We start from the raw sequence: 14,901 nt of genomic DNA on the forward strand, positions 1-14,901 counted from the left end.
CCAAGGAAAGACTGAAACGCAAGGCAAGTTTAGTCCTATTGCATGTGTTTTAAACTCGTGCTGAAAATAGCAGTGCTTATTAGCTTTTGTCTTTTTCTTTACAATTTATGTGAGCTGGCATCACTAATCTAATGCCATTGACTTTAAGGTATTAAAGTAAATGTTTACCAGCGACTGTCTCTCTATAATGCACAGACATAGTATCTCAGTACTAACAAGTGTTTAACAATCAGTAGAAAAGCTTTATTTTTTTAGGTGGTAGAGCAATTCTTAGAAAAGAAAAATAGCTTCTTAAATCCAGTACTAAATAAACTAATTCTTGGTTACTGTAGACTTTAATGATGACCTTCCTGTTCTTGCTGTCCACTCTTTGTCATCTTTAAGCTATACATAAAAGGTAAGACTTAAACTGACTTTTAAAGGGCTTTTACAAACTCATAATGCAAATTTCTTCTTTCAAATACTGTATGCAGATCTGTCCTGCAAGATTTATTTCATTTATTCAGGTAAGGGAAATATGTTTAGGAGAAACAGTAATATGGTCTATTCTAACTAAGCATATGGATTAATTTTATAACACAGCAATTAAAATCTGTTTTGAAAGTTCTAGAAAGTGATAGCAAAACTATTTAGTATTTGTCTACTGAGCAAGCACCTTACTCAGGTACTCTGATGAATTCTTACAAACATGCTTCTGAAATGATACATTTTCTCAGAATAGTCTTGGCAAATTCCTAAATCTGTTGTTATTACAATTCATATCCCAGAGGTATTTAAAAGGCAAGACAAGGCAGCCTTCAAAAGCATGCGTGAAATTCTAAGAATGTTTATCGGGCAATGTTCATTACATTTTCCTCAATTTGTTCGTATTTTGTTCATCTCACTGTAATAAAAATGTAGGTAGAAGTTTGTATCAAAGTTCTTTGATTTTACTCTTTTTTTTTTTAATTAATTTTTAAAAGGCTTGATTTACACTTACTCTGTCTCTTCCTACCCTTTTAGGTGTTGATTTAGTCATCTGATGGAGCTGGTCCTTGTTTTTATGTCCAGTGCCTTTCAAGTAGTGAAATAGGGTACACTGTAACCCCCTCTATCTAGTCCTACCAGGTAGACTTCGGATTGCTCCCAGAGCAAGCTAATAAGGGTAAGTTGTGCAAAGATTAACTGGTTGCAAGACTGGATGTTGCATTTCCCTGTGTACAGCAGCCAGATCATAAATGGGGGAAGGTCAACGTGACCCGTTTACAATGACGCTTCAGTAGGTTTGGCGTAAAGACTGGTACTTTAGGGGAAACATGATATTCCACAATTGCTGTTGTCTGAAAGTAGATCCTGAGTAGCCTCACATGGCTCTTCCACAGTGACCAAGAGGCATGCTGAAACCTACTTGGATATTTGTAAACATTGTCAGAGAAAACAGGAACTATCAGCAACATGAAAACATGACGCATAATGTGCCTTCTAAAGAAAATTTTCATTTCTTCAAGGTCCCCAACTTTGTTACTGAAAGAAATCATCTATACAACAGATGCAGTCCCTATAGCAACATAAACCCAGTATCAGCACAGCAAATGTGGTGTCTTCATTCTGTTAGCTGGCCTTCAGCTAGCTAATTTATCAGAAAAAATAGTTCTGTGATTATCAGAGTAGCTGAAGGTCAAGGTAAAACAAAGAAATCAGAAAATAAAGCAGTCAAGTTCTGAAATCCAGAAGCCAAACACCCAGCTTGGTGTCTGTGTAGTGAAGTACATAATATGTACAATGTGTCATGTCATTAAACAAAAATTGGTTCATATTTATGTGCCTGTGCTTACAGTACTTATACAGTCAATTCCTGTACCTGTTGGTAGTTTGTATCAGTGTGAATTAGCTGTGAGTTCTTCCTCTAAGGCAGGTTGTCACCCATATGCTGTGCATGTAATTTTTTGCAGTAAGGGCTTGTCAACAGGATGGATTGCAGAGCAGTCACCTTCCTGAAATAAGCTGCCCGAAGAGACAACTTATCTCTCGTGTAGCATTTGTTCAGGCCATATGAGAACCTGCTTTTATATGGCGCTGAATACCCTGAGGCTTACAGTTCTCAGCCCCTCGCACTGGCTTCTGCAGTTGTTCCCACTCAATCTTACAATTCCTCTGCAATTCCTGTTTCTTGAAACCAGCTGTATTTCAGTTACACCCACAGGAGGAGCCATTTTTAGTCATCTGAATGCATGAGCCTATTAGGAAAGCTGAGCTGCTTTATTTTCAAACCTTGGGCTGACCATGGATGGTATCAACACTGCCTAACAGTAAATGGTGGTTTAGTCTGATTTGCAGGCATCTTTACTGTCTCTGTTCAGAGGATGTAATGCCTGACAACAAGGTCAGCTGAGAATAATACAGCATAAAGGAATTTGATTCCAAAAAACATCCAGGCAGAGCTGGGATAAATCACAACCCAGCTGGGACAGCACTCAGTCAAATGCATCCCTTGTAGAAAGAGGTGAGTGGTAGACTCGTAAGAGCCATCTTAAGAGGAATTCCAAATCTTGAGGGCTTAATTAAATCTTCTGTTGTAAGGACAAGAGGAAATGGCCTCAAGTTGTGCCAGGGGAGATGCAGACTGGATATTAGGAAAAATTTCTTTACTGAGAGAGTGGTAGTGCAATGGAATAGACTGCCCAGGGAGGTGGTGGAGTCACCTTCCCTGGAGGTATTCAAGGAGTGTGTGGATGTGGCATTGTGGGATGTGGCTTGATGGGCATGGTGCGGTGTGGTGTGGTGTGTGTGTGTTTGGTTTTGTGTGTTTTTTGTGGTTGGTGGTTTTTTTTTTTGTAATGGTTGGACTTGATGATCTTACAGGTCTTTTCCAACCTTAGTGATTCTGTGATTCTGTGACTTTCTGACTAAAGGAAGTTTGGTGCTGATGCCCCAAGGAGTAACTGGGGGTGATGGGTTGCTGAGGCCATAAGCACTTTGCGAGAGAATTGGGTTCAGTGTTGGGTCTTTCATTTCATTCCCCTTTAAGGTGACACACTCTGCAGCTGCCTGGTCATCTGGTCTCTTAAACCTGCTTTTGGATGAGCTGCAAGAGCTGGATAGACCCTTGAGAGAAGTAATTATGATGACAGGTGTTTGATAGCATGGCTGTGAACAGGTTTAAAAAGCCAGCTGAAGGCTTAGATTTCAGGAGGACAGTTCTGGAGCTTTTTACTGGTCACTTTCTGGAGTGGAAGAGGTCCTCTTTGTTCTTCTGTAGTAGCACCTGACATTTTTAAATTTGTCCTTCTAGTACAAGATCCCTTTTTGTATGTCCAGGGTAGCTGACAAGTCCTGTCTGCTGCAAAATTACTGGCAGTGTAGTCAAGGCCATGCTATCAAGTGGTAAAAGTGGATGTGGACCAGAAGGGCATCAACCCTGAATATAGGAACTCCTTTAAAAATATAGTCTTCCTCTTGCCCTCAAAAAAAATGTGCTTTTAACAGAATCTGACGGGGGCTGGATCCAGGCCACTCCAGATGTCATCATCCAGGGCTTAAAATGGAGACAGAAAACATTTATGCTGCCCTTGAGGTGGGATGAGCAAATTAAAGTATTTCTGGGTTTAGGGACTTTCCTTCTGAAGTAGTAGTGTGGGTGTTGTTTTTTTCAGCTGACATGTTGATGAAACTTTATACCTTTGTGAAAAAGAAATAATTGTTGGCAAGTCAGAAATTCTCTCAAAATGTACCTCTGACAAAAAAAAAAAGATTTGGCAGCTCCTAACAGTGTAGTTTAAAGTGAGCAGAGTACGCACGTTTTAAAAGCTGTAAATCTTAATTATACTCCACAACTTTGCAATTCTCTTTTAACTTGCCTAACCCCGCCAGTGCACAGGTTTTATGGTAGCCTTTCCTTTGGGAAGCAAAGAGGTTTTGCATCCCTCCAGGATGAGAACAGATTGCCTCCAAAGCTGTGCCAAGCTCCGCAGAGCCGTGGTGCTGTCAGCCTCCGGGAGGGGACGGATGCTGTAGGATGCAGGGTTGCACAGGGAGAAAATCACGTGGCTGATGGGAAACCGTGCCTGGTTTCACTTTCAATGAGGCCATTCGTGCGGTTATGTAAACAGAGCATGTCTGTCACATTAAATAATAGCAGGAAAAAGCAAGGAGATTCATATTTCAGCTGCTACCAAAGGGATCTAATTGTAGAGCGCTTGGGCAAAATTACAGCTGAGAGGGAAAAGTTGCAGCCTGAACCACAAATATGTAAGTTACTCAGTGAATGCCATACAGCCATTACATGTAAAGAGCACACACTGGATAGTGTTAAATCTTACACAAACTCCCCTCAGCTTTTGCCTTGGTGGTGAAGATCATTTTCTGTGCCAGTAGAAACAAAAATCTCTGATCAGACTAGCAGCTTTTTAGAACATAAATATTTGCAAATGTTTCAAGGGCCTAAGAAATGGCTAAATACATTAACAAGATAAAAGGGAGGTTGTATATAAGTCCAAGACTCCCTGATGAGTTTGTAATCCTAGAAGAATAAAACAAAGCCGTCAGTCATCCAGCTTTGTGCTGATATGTCCGTGCTTCTTACGCTGTCCATCAAAGGAGACAGTGTCCAGCAGTTGTTTGTGGATATTGTGTTACAAAAAACCTACCTAAACTAAATACACCTCTGAACTGAGTGGCACAAGCTATTTTTTGTTTGTATAATGATCTGTAAGTCTCAGTACAGCTTCATATGTTACAAACACCACCATGTTCACAGGAAAGGCACGAATGCAGTTTAAACCCAGTCCTTTGAAAAGCACTTTTGCACCCTCCTTTCTCACACTTTCCCTAGCGCAGTGGATGAGACCTTTGTACTTGTGCTGGTCTGATTCATGCGTTTGCATCCGTGATTTGATGACATCCATGGGAGTAGCTAATCCCCAGGCCAGGACTCCAGCGAAACCACCCGAAAGCAGCACGATGAGGAAACCTGGAGGAGAGAGCGAAGGGAGGAGCAGTTACCTCGAGCCTTGCACTGATAGGGCTCCAAGCATCTCAGATTTGTTAACTTTGTTAACTTTCATGGTTTTCGGCAGTTAATTTGTCCAGCTCTTGCAGTTGTGTATTTCCAGGGATCTCATACAAACCGTGTGGCCTCTCGATTTCACCGCATACTCATTTTTGCATACCTGATACTGGCTCATGCAGAGGCAGCGTCTATTTTAACACCGCACAAACTGGATGTGATGCAGCCTGACCTGAGAGCACTCACACCCTCTTCAGATGGGCCTACTTATTTTTATAATTCTCAGGAAGATGTTCCTTGCTGAATGTCACCTACCTGATCTTTTCTCAAAGTGGATAGGTGTTTTGTGGAGCCAAAACACAACCAGGAAACTTAAGTGTCTTTACGTTCTGCACCTGGACTTCATTTTCAAGCTCTGGACCGACCCTGATCCATGCTCCATGACGGCTCCTGGGAGGTTTGTCCATGTTTCATTTCTAGTTACGTATCCTATTTGTGCATTAAGAGGATTTCACACCCGCATACTAGGCACCAGAGCGTGCCGTAAACACCCCTCCCGCAGGGAGAGGAGTAGCTGCTGAGGGCAAGGTTGTGCCGACGAAGCCCTCGTATGCAGGCTGCTGGTACCCACGCCGGGAGGGCACAAATGGCCCCGTGACGCCAGGAAGCAAACACACAGCACCCTCTCATGAGGACCGGATCTGGGTGAGGTTTTAGAGGTACTGGGCGATGTTTGCTGAGAGCCTGATTTCTCTCTTAGCGTGGTACAAAATAAGAAGTTTTTGCAGGTAATGCCAGCTGCTTTCCATACCTACCTGGTTTATTTTTCCCAGCTGGTGTGAGCCAGTCGCACAGAGCAGAATAGGTAAGGAAATATATTGCAGAAGAGGAGCAATCCCTGCAGAGTAATGCAGAGCAGCCCTTGTAGAGACCCCCAAAACCTTCCTCTTTGGCAATCACCTTCAGACAGTGCAGAGATCCTCGGTACTTTGGCTTGGAAACAGGCTGGGGAGATGTGACGGAAGGATGTGGGTTTCTCTGGGTCTGCATGCGAACTTTAGCCACTTCACTAGGGGTCATCAACACAACCTGTAACATTAGAGGATGGTATTTTAACCCTTTACATTTAAACTCCTCCTGCAAATTCCTTGTCTCCCACCTCTTCAGATAATAGTATTACCTGAAGCCAGCAAGTTCCAGCCTCCTCCCCTCTGTCTGTGCTAAATCCCACCCAGGAGCAGCAGGACACGCATGCAAGCTGCACTGCGCAGAGTGGAAGGCGAGGCAGAAATCAACAGAGGATATTAAATACCTGTAACAACTTGTTAAACCAGGTGGGCATGGAAAAGGGGATGTCCTCAGCTATAGGGTAGCATACATCAAGGCTTTTATATGTATCTATATTTGGAACCAAGGCCATAGAGACTTCAAAAAAATTAACCTGTGTTAAGTAGAGTCGCTGCCTCCTAAGAAACACCTAGAAACCCGACCATCTGGACTGCTCTGTAAGAGGATTGCCTGTGACCGGGCACGCATTTCCGCCCAGCGCGCCACCAGGGTGCCGGGGCGAGCTCCGCCCTGTTCGCAGCGCCTGCGGACGCTCACAGAAATAAGTCTCCTTATGGGAAACTGCTCCTGGATTCAGCCTCACCTCCCTGTCGTGGGATCACGCACGTTTGCCAGGCAGCATCACTCATCAGTGATGCTCCGTTGAGTTTTGAGTCCTGACAAGGCAACGCTGCGTACTGCCCATTGCTACAGCGATACCATGCTGGGCTTGTGCAGCCGCTGTCAAAACGCTGGCCTGTGCTTTAACACACTGAGTTACATCTTCCTTACATAAACATACCGTCAGAGCCACTTGGAAAGTTTGCTGCCCAGGTTGGTTTTCTTCCTTTTTCTGCATTTGCTGCCAAGGTCCATGTCATTCTTAACAGTGTGTTCTTAAATGTTTTGGTGCTCTAAACCAAATCCAGCACGAGCTGCCCGGCAGGACTCGGCCACGCCGCGGAGCCGACCAGCGAGGGGGCAGCGCGGGCAGAGCATGATCCCTCCTGCGAAAACAAACCCGTCGGGCTTGTTGCAGGCTCCCCTGTGGCCTCCCGGACAGAAAACATTCACTGCTTTTCCAGCCTCCTGTGTTTGTGAACAAGATCTCTTGTTGTGCTTTCCCTTTCGGCTGTTTACCTACCCGGGCAGCACCGGCTGCACCTCCGGCAAGAGAAATATCCAGCTTGGACGGCTTCGCATCTGCAGCCCCGTATCGCAGCTTGCAGATGGTACAAAGGAAGTTTTTGTACGTGCCAAATGAAACAGAAGAAATCACTGATACTGCGAGGACTGACGCAGACACACCTTTGTAAAATCCCCAAACCTAGTTGGAAACAGAGCAAAAAGAACATTTTTAAGAGGGAATGCATCTACCTGAAAACACTGGCCATACATTGCTGAGCCAAAACTTACTCCCATCTTACAGCTCATCAACAAAGCTAAATTTCATCCTGACCTTTCTCCCAACAAATGGTTGTGTGTAACTGCTGCCCATCCTCCCCAAATTGACAGAGGCAGCTCTGCTTCTCTGAAACAAGGCAGCCATGACTGATATCAGCAATTCTGATGAGAAGTACCTACTTTTTCTGTCCTGTATGTTTCCTGAATGCAGTGCCAAATCCCATTGTAATGCCTCTCGGTCTGAATTCTCACCTAGGAATACAGGGACAACTTTAAAATGCAGGCATCAGATTAAAAAAAAAAAAAAAAAAAATCAACAAATGCCATAGCAGCACACCAGTTAATTAGCTATAAAATAGCATCCCCAAAAAATTCACTTCTTTTTTTTCAGAGAAAAACAACACAACAAAATAAAGTGAAATATGCTGCTCTAACAAAGATGAAAGCATTATCATGGGACTAGTTTTCTAAAAAAGGGGAGAATAAGCAAAAGGGCCTGTTTGTTTTCAGTGTGTAGTCAAGAATTAAAGCTCCAACCTGTACCTTCACTGTGTCCAGCGGATAACCCACTGCTGTGCTTAGGCCACCTGAAACAGAGAGTGTATCGGAGATGGTTAACAGCGCACATTGCAACAGACCGTTTTCCCCCATCGTGGCAAGTCATTAGGGGAACGACAGAAAAATGCATCTTCAGAGCCCTGCTGCTTTTGGCACCAGATTTCTCTCGAGCTTCAGCAATGACATCTGAGTCAAGAATGACAGAGCAAAAATGCGCAGATTTCTCTGCACGACCAAGGCACGCTCAGAGGAGGAATCCGAGTGTCAGGGGAAACTTATCAGGAGGAATAACAGCATGGTGCAAGCTGGGATGGGGGAAACACAGAAAGCATTGCTATGAGGAAAGTTCTGCGCATGCCACCAGCCCTGTGAGCTCTGAGCAGCCCTCTGAAAAGGGACTCGGCAGTAAGGTTGAAGAGATGACTTGTACAGTATTGGGCTGGTTTTGTTCCCCCTTTCAGCTTAGGCAGTACAGCATCTTTGGACTGTGGCCAAACACCCTCACATGAGGTGAAAGCATCCCCACTCACACAAGGGGTCTCTGGAGAAATTTTGGTTCTCCATGCTTGACTTGGAAATACTAAGGAATAAAAGCAGCAGTCACAAGGACATCAATAAAAGAGGGGTGGTCCTCAGGCATTACAGGTTCTCCGCAATCTGTCTTCCTTCTTGAAGGCAGGAGAGGTACGGCTGGCTGCTGCCTTCTGCCTGCCAGGGACTGGACACATCCTGGCCGCACTTCACAAAGCACATCTACAGCCCTGGGTGAGGAATTAGGGTCTGGACTAAGCCTCTGAAGTGCATCTCCTACATGAACCGAACACTGCTGCAAAAGCAGAGCAAGGAGCAAACGCAAAGGTTGCTTGGAGCCCTGGCAGGCTGGTGGGACACCGGGGCGCAGCACAACCGGCAGCGCTGCTCTGCGGTGAGACCACCCGCCCTCCGCCGCTCGGGGCTCAGCAGGATTAAGGGGCAGCGAGCGATTAGCGCCAGGCATGCACAAAGCCAGCATGCTCAGCAGCACGCCCTGCGCTCCAGCTGACTGTGACTCCCTGCCTGTGACAGTGACGGCATGTCCAGCGTGCTGGGGGGGTTTGTCAATCCTCTATTGACACGCAGGCTCATTTTGAGACCTTAAAATAGCCACTAGAGTTGGAAACACATTAATCCTATGAGACAAAGTTACTGCCTTAATGGCGGATAAAGGAGAGCAGAAGAGCTCCAACATGGACTTCTCCTGGTCGCAGTAACAAATAGATCACCCACCATCCCTGCCTTTACCTCCACTGCATTTCTCAGCTCTGATCTAAATGCAGATACAACAGATGACAAAGGGGCTGACCAGCTAACTTCCTCCCAGTACATCAACTGCCAAGTCATCTGAGAGGAAAACAGGCTGGGGGACGAACGAGCTGTATGTGCATGAGTTATTTAGACAGAAATCAAGTTCATAAAAGTGCTGGATGAGCCCTTCAGTGAGCCAAGCAGTCAAAGATACAGCACACATCTGGTGGCTCACAGGTTGGAAACTGCCTCTTATTGAGTCCTTCTTAAAAAAAAAATAAAAAAAAATACATACTTAAAAACGTAGTAGTTGCTGTGGGCATTTCACTGGGCATGTTCACCTGCGATTACACGGCTGCTTGGGAGCTCTGGAAAGCCCTACTATGTTTTGGAAAAAAGCAGCAGCTCCTGGTGTGAGTCACCGGGAGGAAATCCCAAAGTGCATTACTCAGAAGAAAACAACCAACAGCATCTTGCTTGCAGAAAAATGAGGTTTTCCTGCAAAAATCTCTATCAAATCTGCCACCAGATAAATAGCAATGAAGATGAAAAAAGAGCCAAGAAGCCACCTTCTGCATTTCAAAACCAAAATGAGATCAGGTTGGAAGAGAGATGGTGAGGGGGAATACACAGGCAGGATAATAGGGCTTGAAGGAGAGCAATGCGTCTGGTCCGAGCAGAGTGACAGTGCACAAAGTCAGCTGGGGCCACCTGCACAGTCCCAGATTCCCGGCCATCGGCCAGAGGCAGACTGCAAACACGGACCCCCACCAGCCAGGGAAGAGCAGCGCATAAGTCGGTATCAGCATGACTGTGCTGACCTCAGAGGTGCAGTCCCCTGGCCCAAGAAACCCGTACCAGCCGGGAGGGTTTGGCATCGCATCAGTTTCAGGCTTCCTGAACCTTAGAGGCAGCAGATGTGGGCTGACCAGATGCTGGTGATGCAGGGGCACCGTGTGCCTTGCACACCTAAGACCCAGCTTGCTCCAGTGGCTCGGGAAGGTAGGAGCCTTGGCTCACGCACAGCAGGTACCAAGACTGATTTGGGTCAGTGTTCAACAGAAATTGTCCTCCCTTCTGGAGAAATCGCCCTGTTTGCACATTAAGATGCAGAGACAGCAGCAACATAGACAAAATGAAGCAGGTTTGCCCCAAACCAGCCCGTTTCCCATTGCTTCTCAGTCCTAAGGGCTCCCACTCACCTTGGTTCCAGCAAGGACCAAACACCTCTGCTTGGGAGGAGATCATAAGGGTAAATTTTTCACTGCTCCCACCAAAGTGGAGGTGTGAGCCCCCCAGACCTGCAGACAACCACAGCCTGCCATGAACTGTGCTCCTTAAGAGTCCGAGCAGTTAAGTTTTCAGAGCTGAGGAGCTCAGCCAAGTCCACCAAAGGCTGAGGAAGAAGGGCTCTGCACAGACAAAGATAGCATGACCCACACAGGCCCTGTTTGCACAGCAGAATCGAACAAGGCCAGCGATGTATAGCATGCACACAGGAGAGGGATCCTGTGGGACTCCTGCTACGTAACACTGCACCAGCTGTGATGAAAGTAAATGGCAAAAACAGGTGAATTATCTTTGTTGAGTTGTAGTGAGCCATTTTTTTATGCCTACTTTATCTGAGATGTTCTCGGGTATTGTGAAGAGGTTGCAGCATCCCCTACACACACACACATACACAGACAGAGTGCAGGGTCAAAACTGGATTACTCGCAGTCTCTTCGCAAGTCAGTCACTTCAACCAGGTGATTCAAATAAGGAGAGATCCTGGCAGGGTGACCAACAGCAATCAGCAGAGAGCAAACGGCAGCTGTATGGAGCCCACCAGGCTGCAACAGCTCCAAGCTGTTGGCAAATGCCTGGCTGAGAGCCCCAGGGAGAAGCAGGGATCGCGGTCCACGCACTGGATGAGTAGACAGCAATTTCCAAAGACCTTTACTTTGCGAAGAGCTGGGAAGATAAGAAGTGCCGCATATCCTAAACAAGCTGAACTCCATCCAGTAATGTGACCCTGGCAGTGGCCAGCAGGAGCTGCTTTAGCTGTAAGGACAAGGAGACAGCATGTTCCTTCCGTTGGTGGACTATTTTATCTACCCTTGGACTGCACGTGACTGGTGTGTAACCTTGCAGCAGGATGTAGAGAAGCCTGGGCATGCTGCAGAGCCTGCTGCTCTACCACCGCTGGGTGAACCTCAGCTTCCCCTTCCCAAATCTTGGCGCCTGGCACAAGAGTCAAGTCATCCCCTAGTCATCAAGAGCCTTAATCGTCAATACCTATCTCCTGCCATGGCCCAGTCGGCTGCCATAGCAGGGCTAGAAAACACACACGGGATCATAGGAAAATTCAAGATGGAAGGAACTTCTAGTCCAATTTTCTTCTCAGCTTTATTGGCCAGGAAGGACATCCTTATAGATGAGCTGCTTTCAGGGACATCCAGCCCCATTTGGTGGTTATTGAGTTTCCACAGTCACTAAGCATATTTCCCTCACGTTTCCATCTGGAGTCACAGCAGATCACTGTTTCCTGGGCTGAAGATACTGAGCTTGCCCCATGGCCACAGAAACAATAGCTCAGAGGAGATGCACAATATTTGTGCAGGTGCTTGAGCCAGGCTGGATCATTCCATGGGATTCAAAAGGGCAGCATCTCTGATATTTTTCAGAGGTGCTTAAGCCATGCTTTGTCCAAAACACTCTGAAAACAGATCAAGGCCACAAGAATATAATTTACTAAACAGAAACTCTGTTATTATCTGTGCTGCCTCTTGAGTTGTCTGATGCACCTCAGCTGGGTATGCAGCCTCCTCGGGAACATGAAAACTGCTTCAGCTCTAACAAACATAAGCCATGAAATAAGGTCAGCACCAAAAATATCCCAGTTCTCACCGGAAAGCTGTCCCACCCCTGGAAGCTGTCCCATGTCAGGGTAGGGACCGTGGCCCTGAAGCCCTGCCCAGGTACCTTGCACGTGCCTGTGTGCAAGCTCCTGGCAGGGAACAGCATGCCAGAAAACACCGCTGTCTGCCAGTGAAGAGTGGCATTAGCCCTCTTAGAAAACCCCTGAGCTGGACACAGATGACATACATGGAAAATCCTGCTTTCAGACACCCTGAGGTCAGCAAAGTGTGTTAAAACAAGCAAAGCTATTTCTGGTCCCAGGTGGAGCTCCCCAGCCTGCATCCTCCCAGGCTGAGCCTGTTCCCAGGGTGCCCATGGGAGACACTTGCTACATGGCCAGCGGCACACAGTGCTGGCACCCGGCCGGGGGGGCACCGCACAAACCACACCTTTGCATGGACACGGGGGCAGAAGGCTGAGGAGAGTGGCCAGTTTAAAACTGTGTTTTCTACTCTCCACATTCTCTTGCAAAAGAACTTTATCATTAAGTGGCTCAGCTCCAACTGTGCCAACAAAAGCAAGGGAGTCCAAGCAGTGAACACAATTGTCACTGCCCCAACATTCACGTGAAGTCTCAGAGGAGTTTTGGTGGATCCCTCCAGGATGGACATCCCATTGCCAGCCCCAGCACAGGGCTCCCATCTCCACTGGGTGCTCTGAAGTCAGCAAGGGAAGAGGAGGAGAAAGGCAAGCTGTCGTGGAGGGGTTGGTTATACCCCACTCTCCCAGGAAGGATCCTTCCTGAGCAGGGTCCCCCAGCAGCCTGGCAAGGCAAAAACCCTGAGCAACAGGCACCTCTGGGGCTGGATATTGCTGAGACACCAAACCTTGCCCCACTTGCACATTTTGGGTGATGAGCAATAGGGGGCTGCAGGGTAGATCTCATTGTGGTCCTTCCCAGGAAATGCACATCTGCACCAGGACCACAGGCTGCTCGTGGTGAAGGAAGCTGCCAAATCTGAGCAGATCTCAAAGTGAGATCTGACGTGCAGGCTTGGGCTGGGCGTCTCAGCCATCTGGCAGGTTTACCTGGCCTTTCTGGCAGCGGCCACCCCAAGGCTCTTGTCTTGGTATTTGATACTCCGCTAAATCTGACAAGATTTCAGAAAAGAAATGGGACCAGTGGCTACATTTTGTTTAAAACAAAGCTGGGTTTGAAGAGTACATGCTGTAAAAATGTCTAGAATTAAATCACACTTTCACCATTTTACTTTTTTTATCTGCAGCTAACCTACTTTCTCGCAGATCAAAGCCTGCTACGTAGCACGCCTGCACTGAAATTACCATCACAGCTGCAAATACATCGTAACCTAAGATAATGCAAAGGTCATCCATTGAGACCTTCTTCACTGTGAAAAGCCATGCCTCTACCCTCCCGTCTCACAAATCATGTTCTCAGCCCTCCAGAGGCACAACCCCGACAGCCTGCCAGAACCCCCAGGCACCAGACGCCTGAGGTTTTGCTGTCCGGGCAGGACTCGCCAGTTTGTATCTGTACACAATATATTCCACTTTGTCTCTTCCTATCAGAGTTTTGCCCTGTCCCGCTGCAATTAGACTGGAGGAGATTGCAGGGCAATGACCTCAGCTGAGCAAATTGCAGCGCTGCCTCCCCACTAGCTCTGTGAACCTGCTCGGATGACATTTTTCATTTAATAAAGAGGAATGCACTTTTAACTAGCAGCCCCCATCGAAAGACTCTCAGCTCAGCCATTGAGACCTGCCCGCTAGCTGAACAAGAAGCAAACACGGCAATCTGCTTTCGTCAACAAGCACTACTTTATGTATTTACCTCCAATGGCCCCGGCAATGAAATCCATCCAGACTGAGTCTGCTGCCTTAATTACCCTGATTAAGCGTTAGGGAGGTAGAAGAAGAGAGGATACAGGTTCAGTCTTTCCAGAGCCCCACAGGTCCTTCGGAGACAGTGTGATTTGCAGTATGAATCACCTTCCTACTGTCTTCTCTTGCCTCTGGGGATTGTGAGCCTTGTGGATACTTGATGAATTTGTGCACTGGAGGCAGAGACGGGAAGCCTGGAGCTGTTCCAGGAACACAGTGAATAAGTAATCCCGTGAAGCCCTGCAACGCTGTGCCAGAGCCGCTGTTCCCAGTGCCTTTCTGCTTGGAAAATCACAAGGGGTGGTGCCTTGCAGGGTAACTCTGGCTGTGAAAGGGCCATTCCCCGTTGTACGTATTAACCCCAGAAGACAGCCTTGCACACTTGTTTGCCAAAGGGCGTTCTTGCCCTGCGCCATGGAGAAGTGGCATGGGTGGCTGTGTATGAAAAGCCTCCTCCCCCCATCCCAGCCTACCCTTCCTCCTTCTGATGGAGCAGACCCCCTTCCCATCAAGGAAAATTCTTTGTGCACTTCCCAAGGAGTTTTTCTTGGCTTTCCTAACCCACATAGCTGACCCTAAACCTCTACCCAGATCCCCACAGATTATTACCTGCTCATTGTGTATACACATGGCAAAGCCCAGAGATTAATCCAACCACATACAAAGCGTTTGCTTCCCTTTTAGACCACAGGGTAGTTTTCCCAGCCCCTGGAGGAGCTCTGCTTCTTCACTTCTTGCTCAGCCTCCCAACACCCTTTCCAATGTCAGCTCCCTGATGAGTTCAGTGTCATAACAGATATCACTATTGCTGCTGCCCATACTCCAGTGTTTTGCCCTGCAGGGGAGATGGGAGATGGATTTTGCCAGGATACTGGTCCAGC

The 14,901-nt window shown here is 46.9% G+C and overlaps 1 protein-coding gene across 2 annotated transcripts; it reads right to left on the reverse strand.

Moving 5' to 3' along the window:
- Positions 1-3,713: 3,713 nt before the first annotated feature.
- Positions 3,714-14,112, reverse strand: SLC25A47 (solute carrier family 25 member 47). 2 transcript variants are annotated; one of them, XM_009819883.2, is made up of 6 exons: positions 13,971-14,112; positions 7,979-8,022; positions 7,616-7,687; positions 7,176-7,358; positions 5,800-6,073; positions 3,714-4,948 (listed from the first exon to the last, which is right to left on the reverse strand). In XM_009819883.2, exons 1-6 carry the CDS (start codon positions 13,996-13,998, stop codon positions 4,662-4,664), a joined length of 888 nt encoding a protein of 295 aa, XP_009818185.1. In that variant the 5' UTR covers positions 13,999-14,112; the 3' UTR covers positions 3,714-4,661. The 2 variants fall into 2 exon arrangements, with proteins under 2 accessions (XP_009818185.1, XP_059676020.1); XM_059820037.1 differs by lacking the exon at positions 13,971-14,112 and having other exon boundaries at positions 7,979-9,755.
- Positions 14,113-14,901: the final 789 nt, after the last annotated feature.

Source organism: Gavia stellata, chromosome 7 (assembly GCF_030936135.1).
Source record: "Gavia stellata isolate bGavSte3 chromosome 7, bGavSte3.hap2, whole genome shotgun sequence".
In the NCBI taxonomy this organism is placed as follows: domain Eukaryota; kingdom Metazoa; phylum Chordata; class Aves; order Gaviiformes; family Gaviidae; genus Gavia; species Gavia stellata.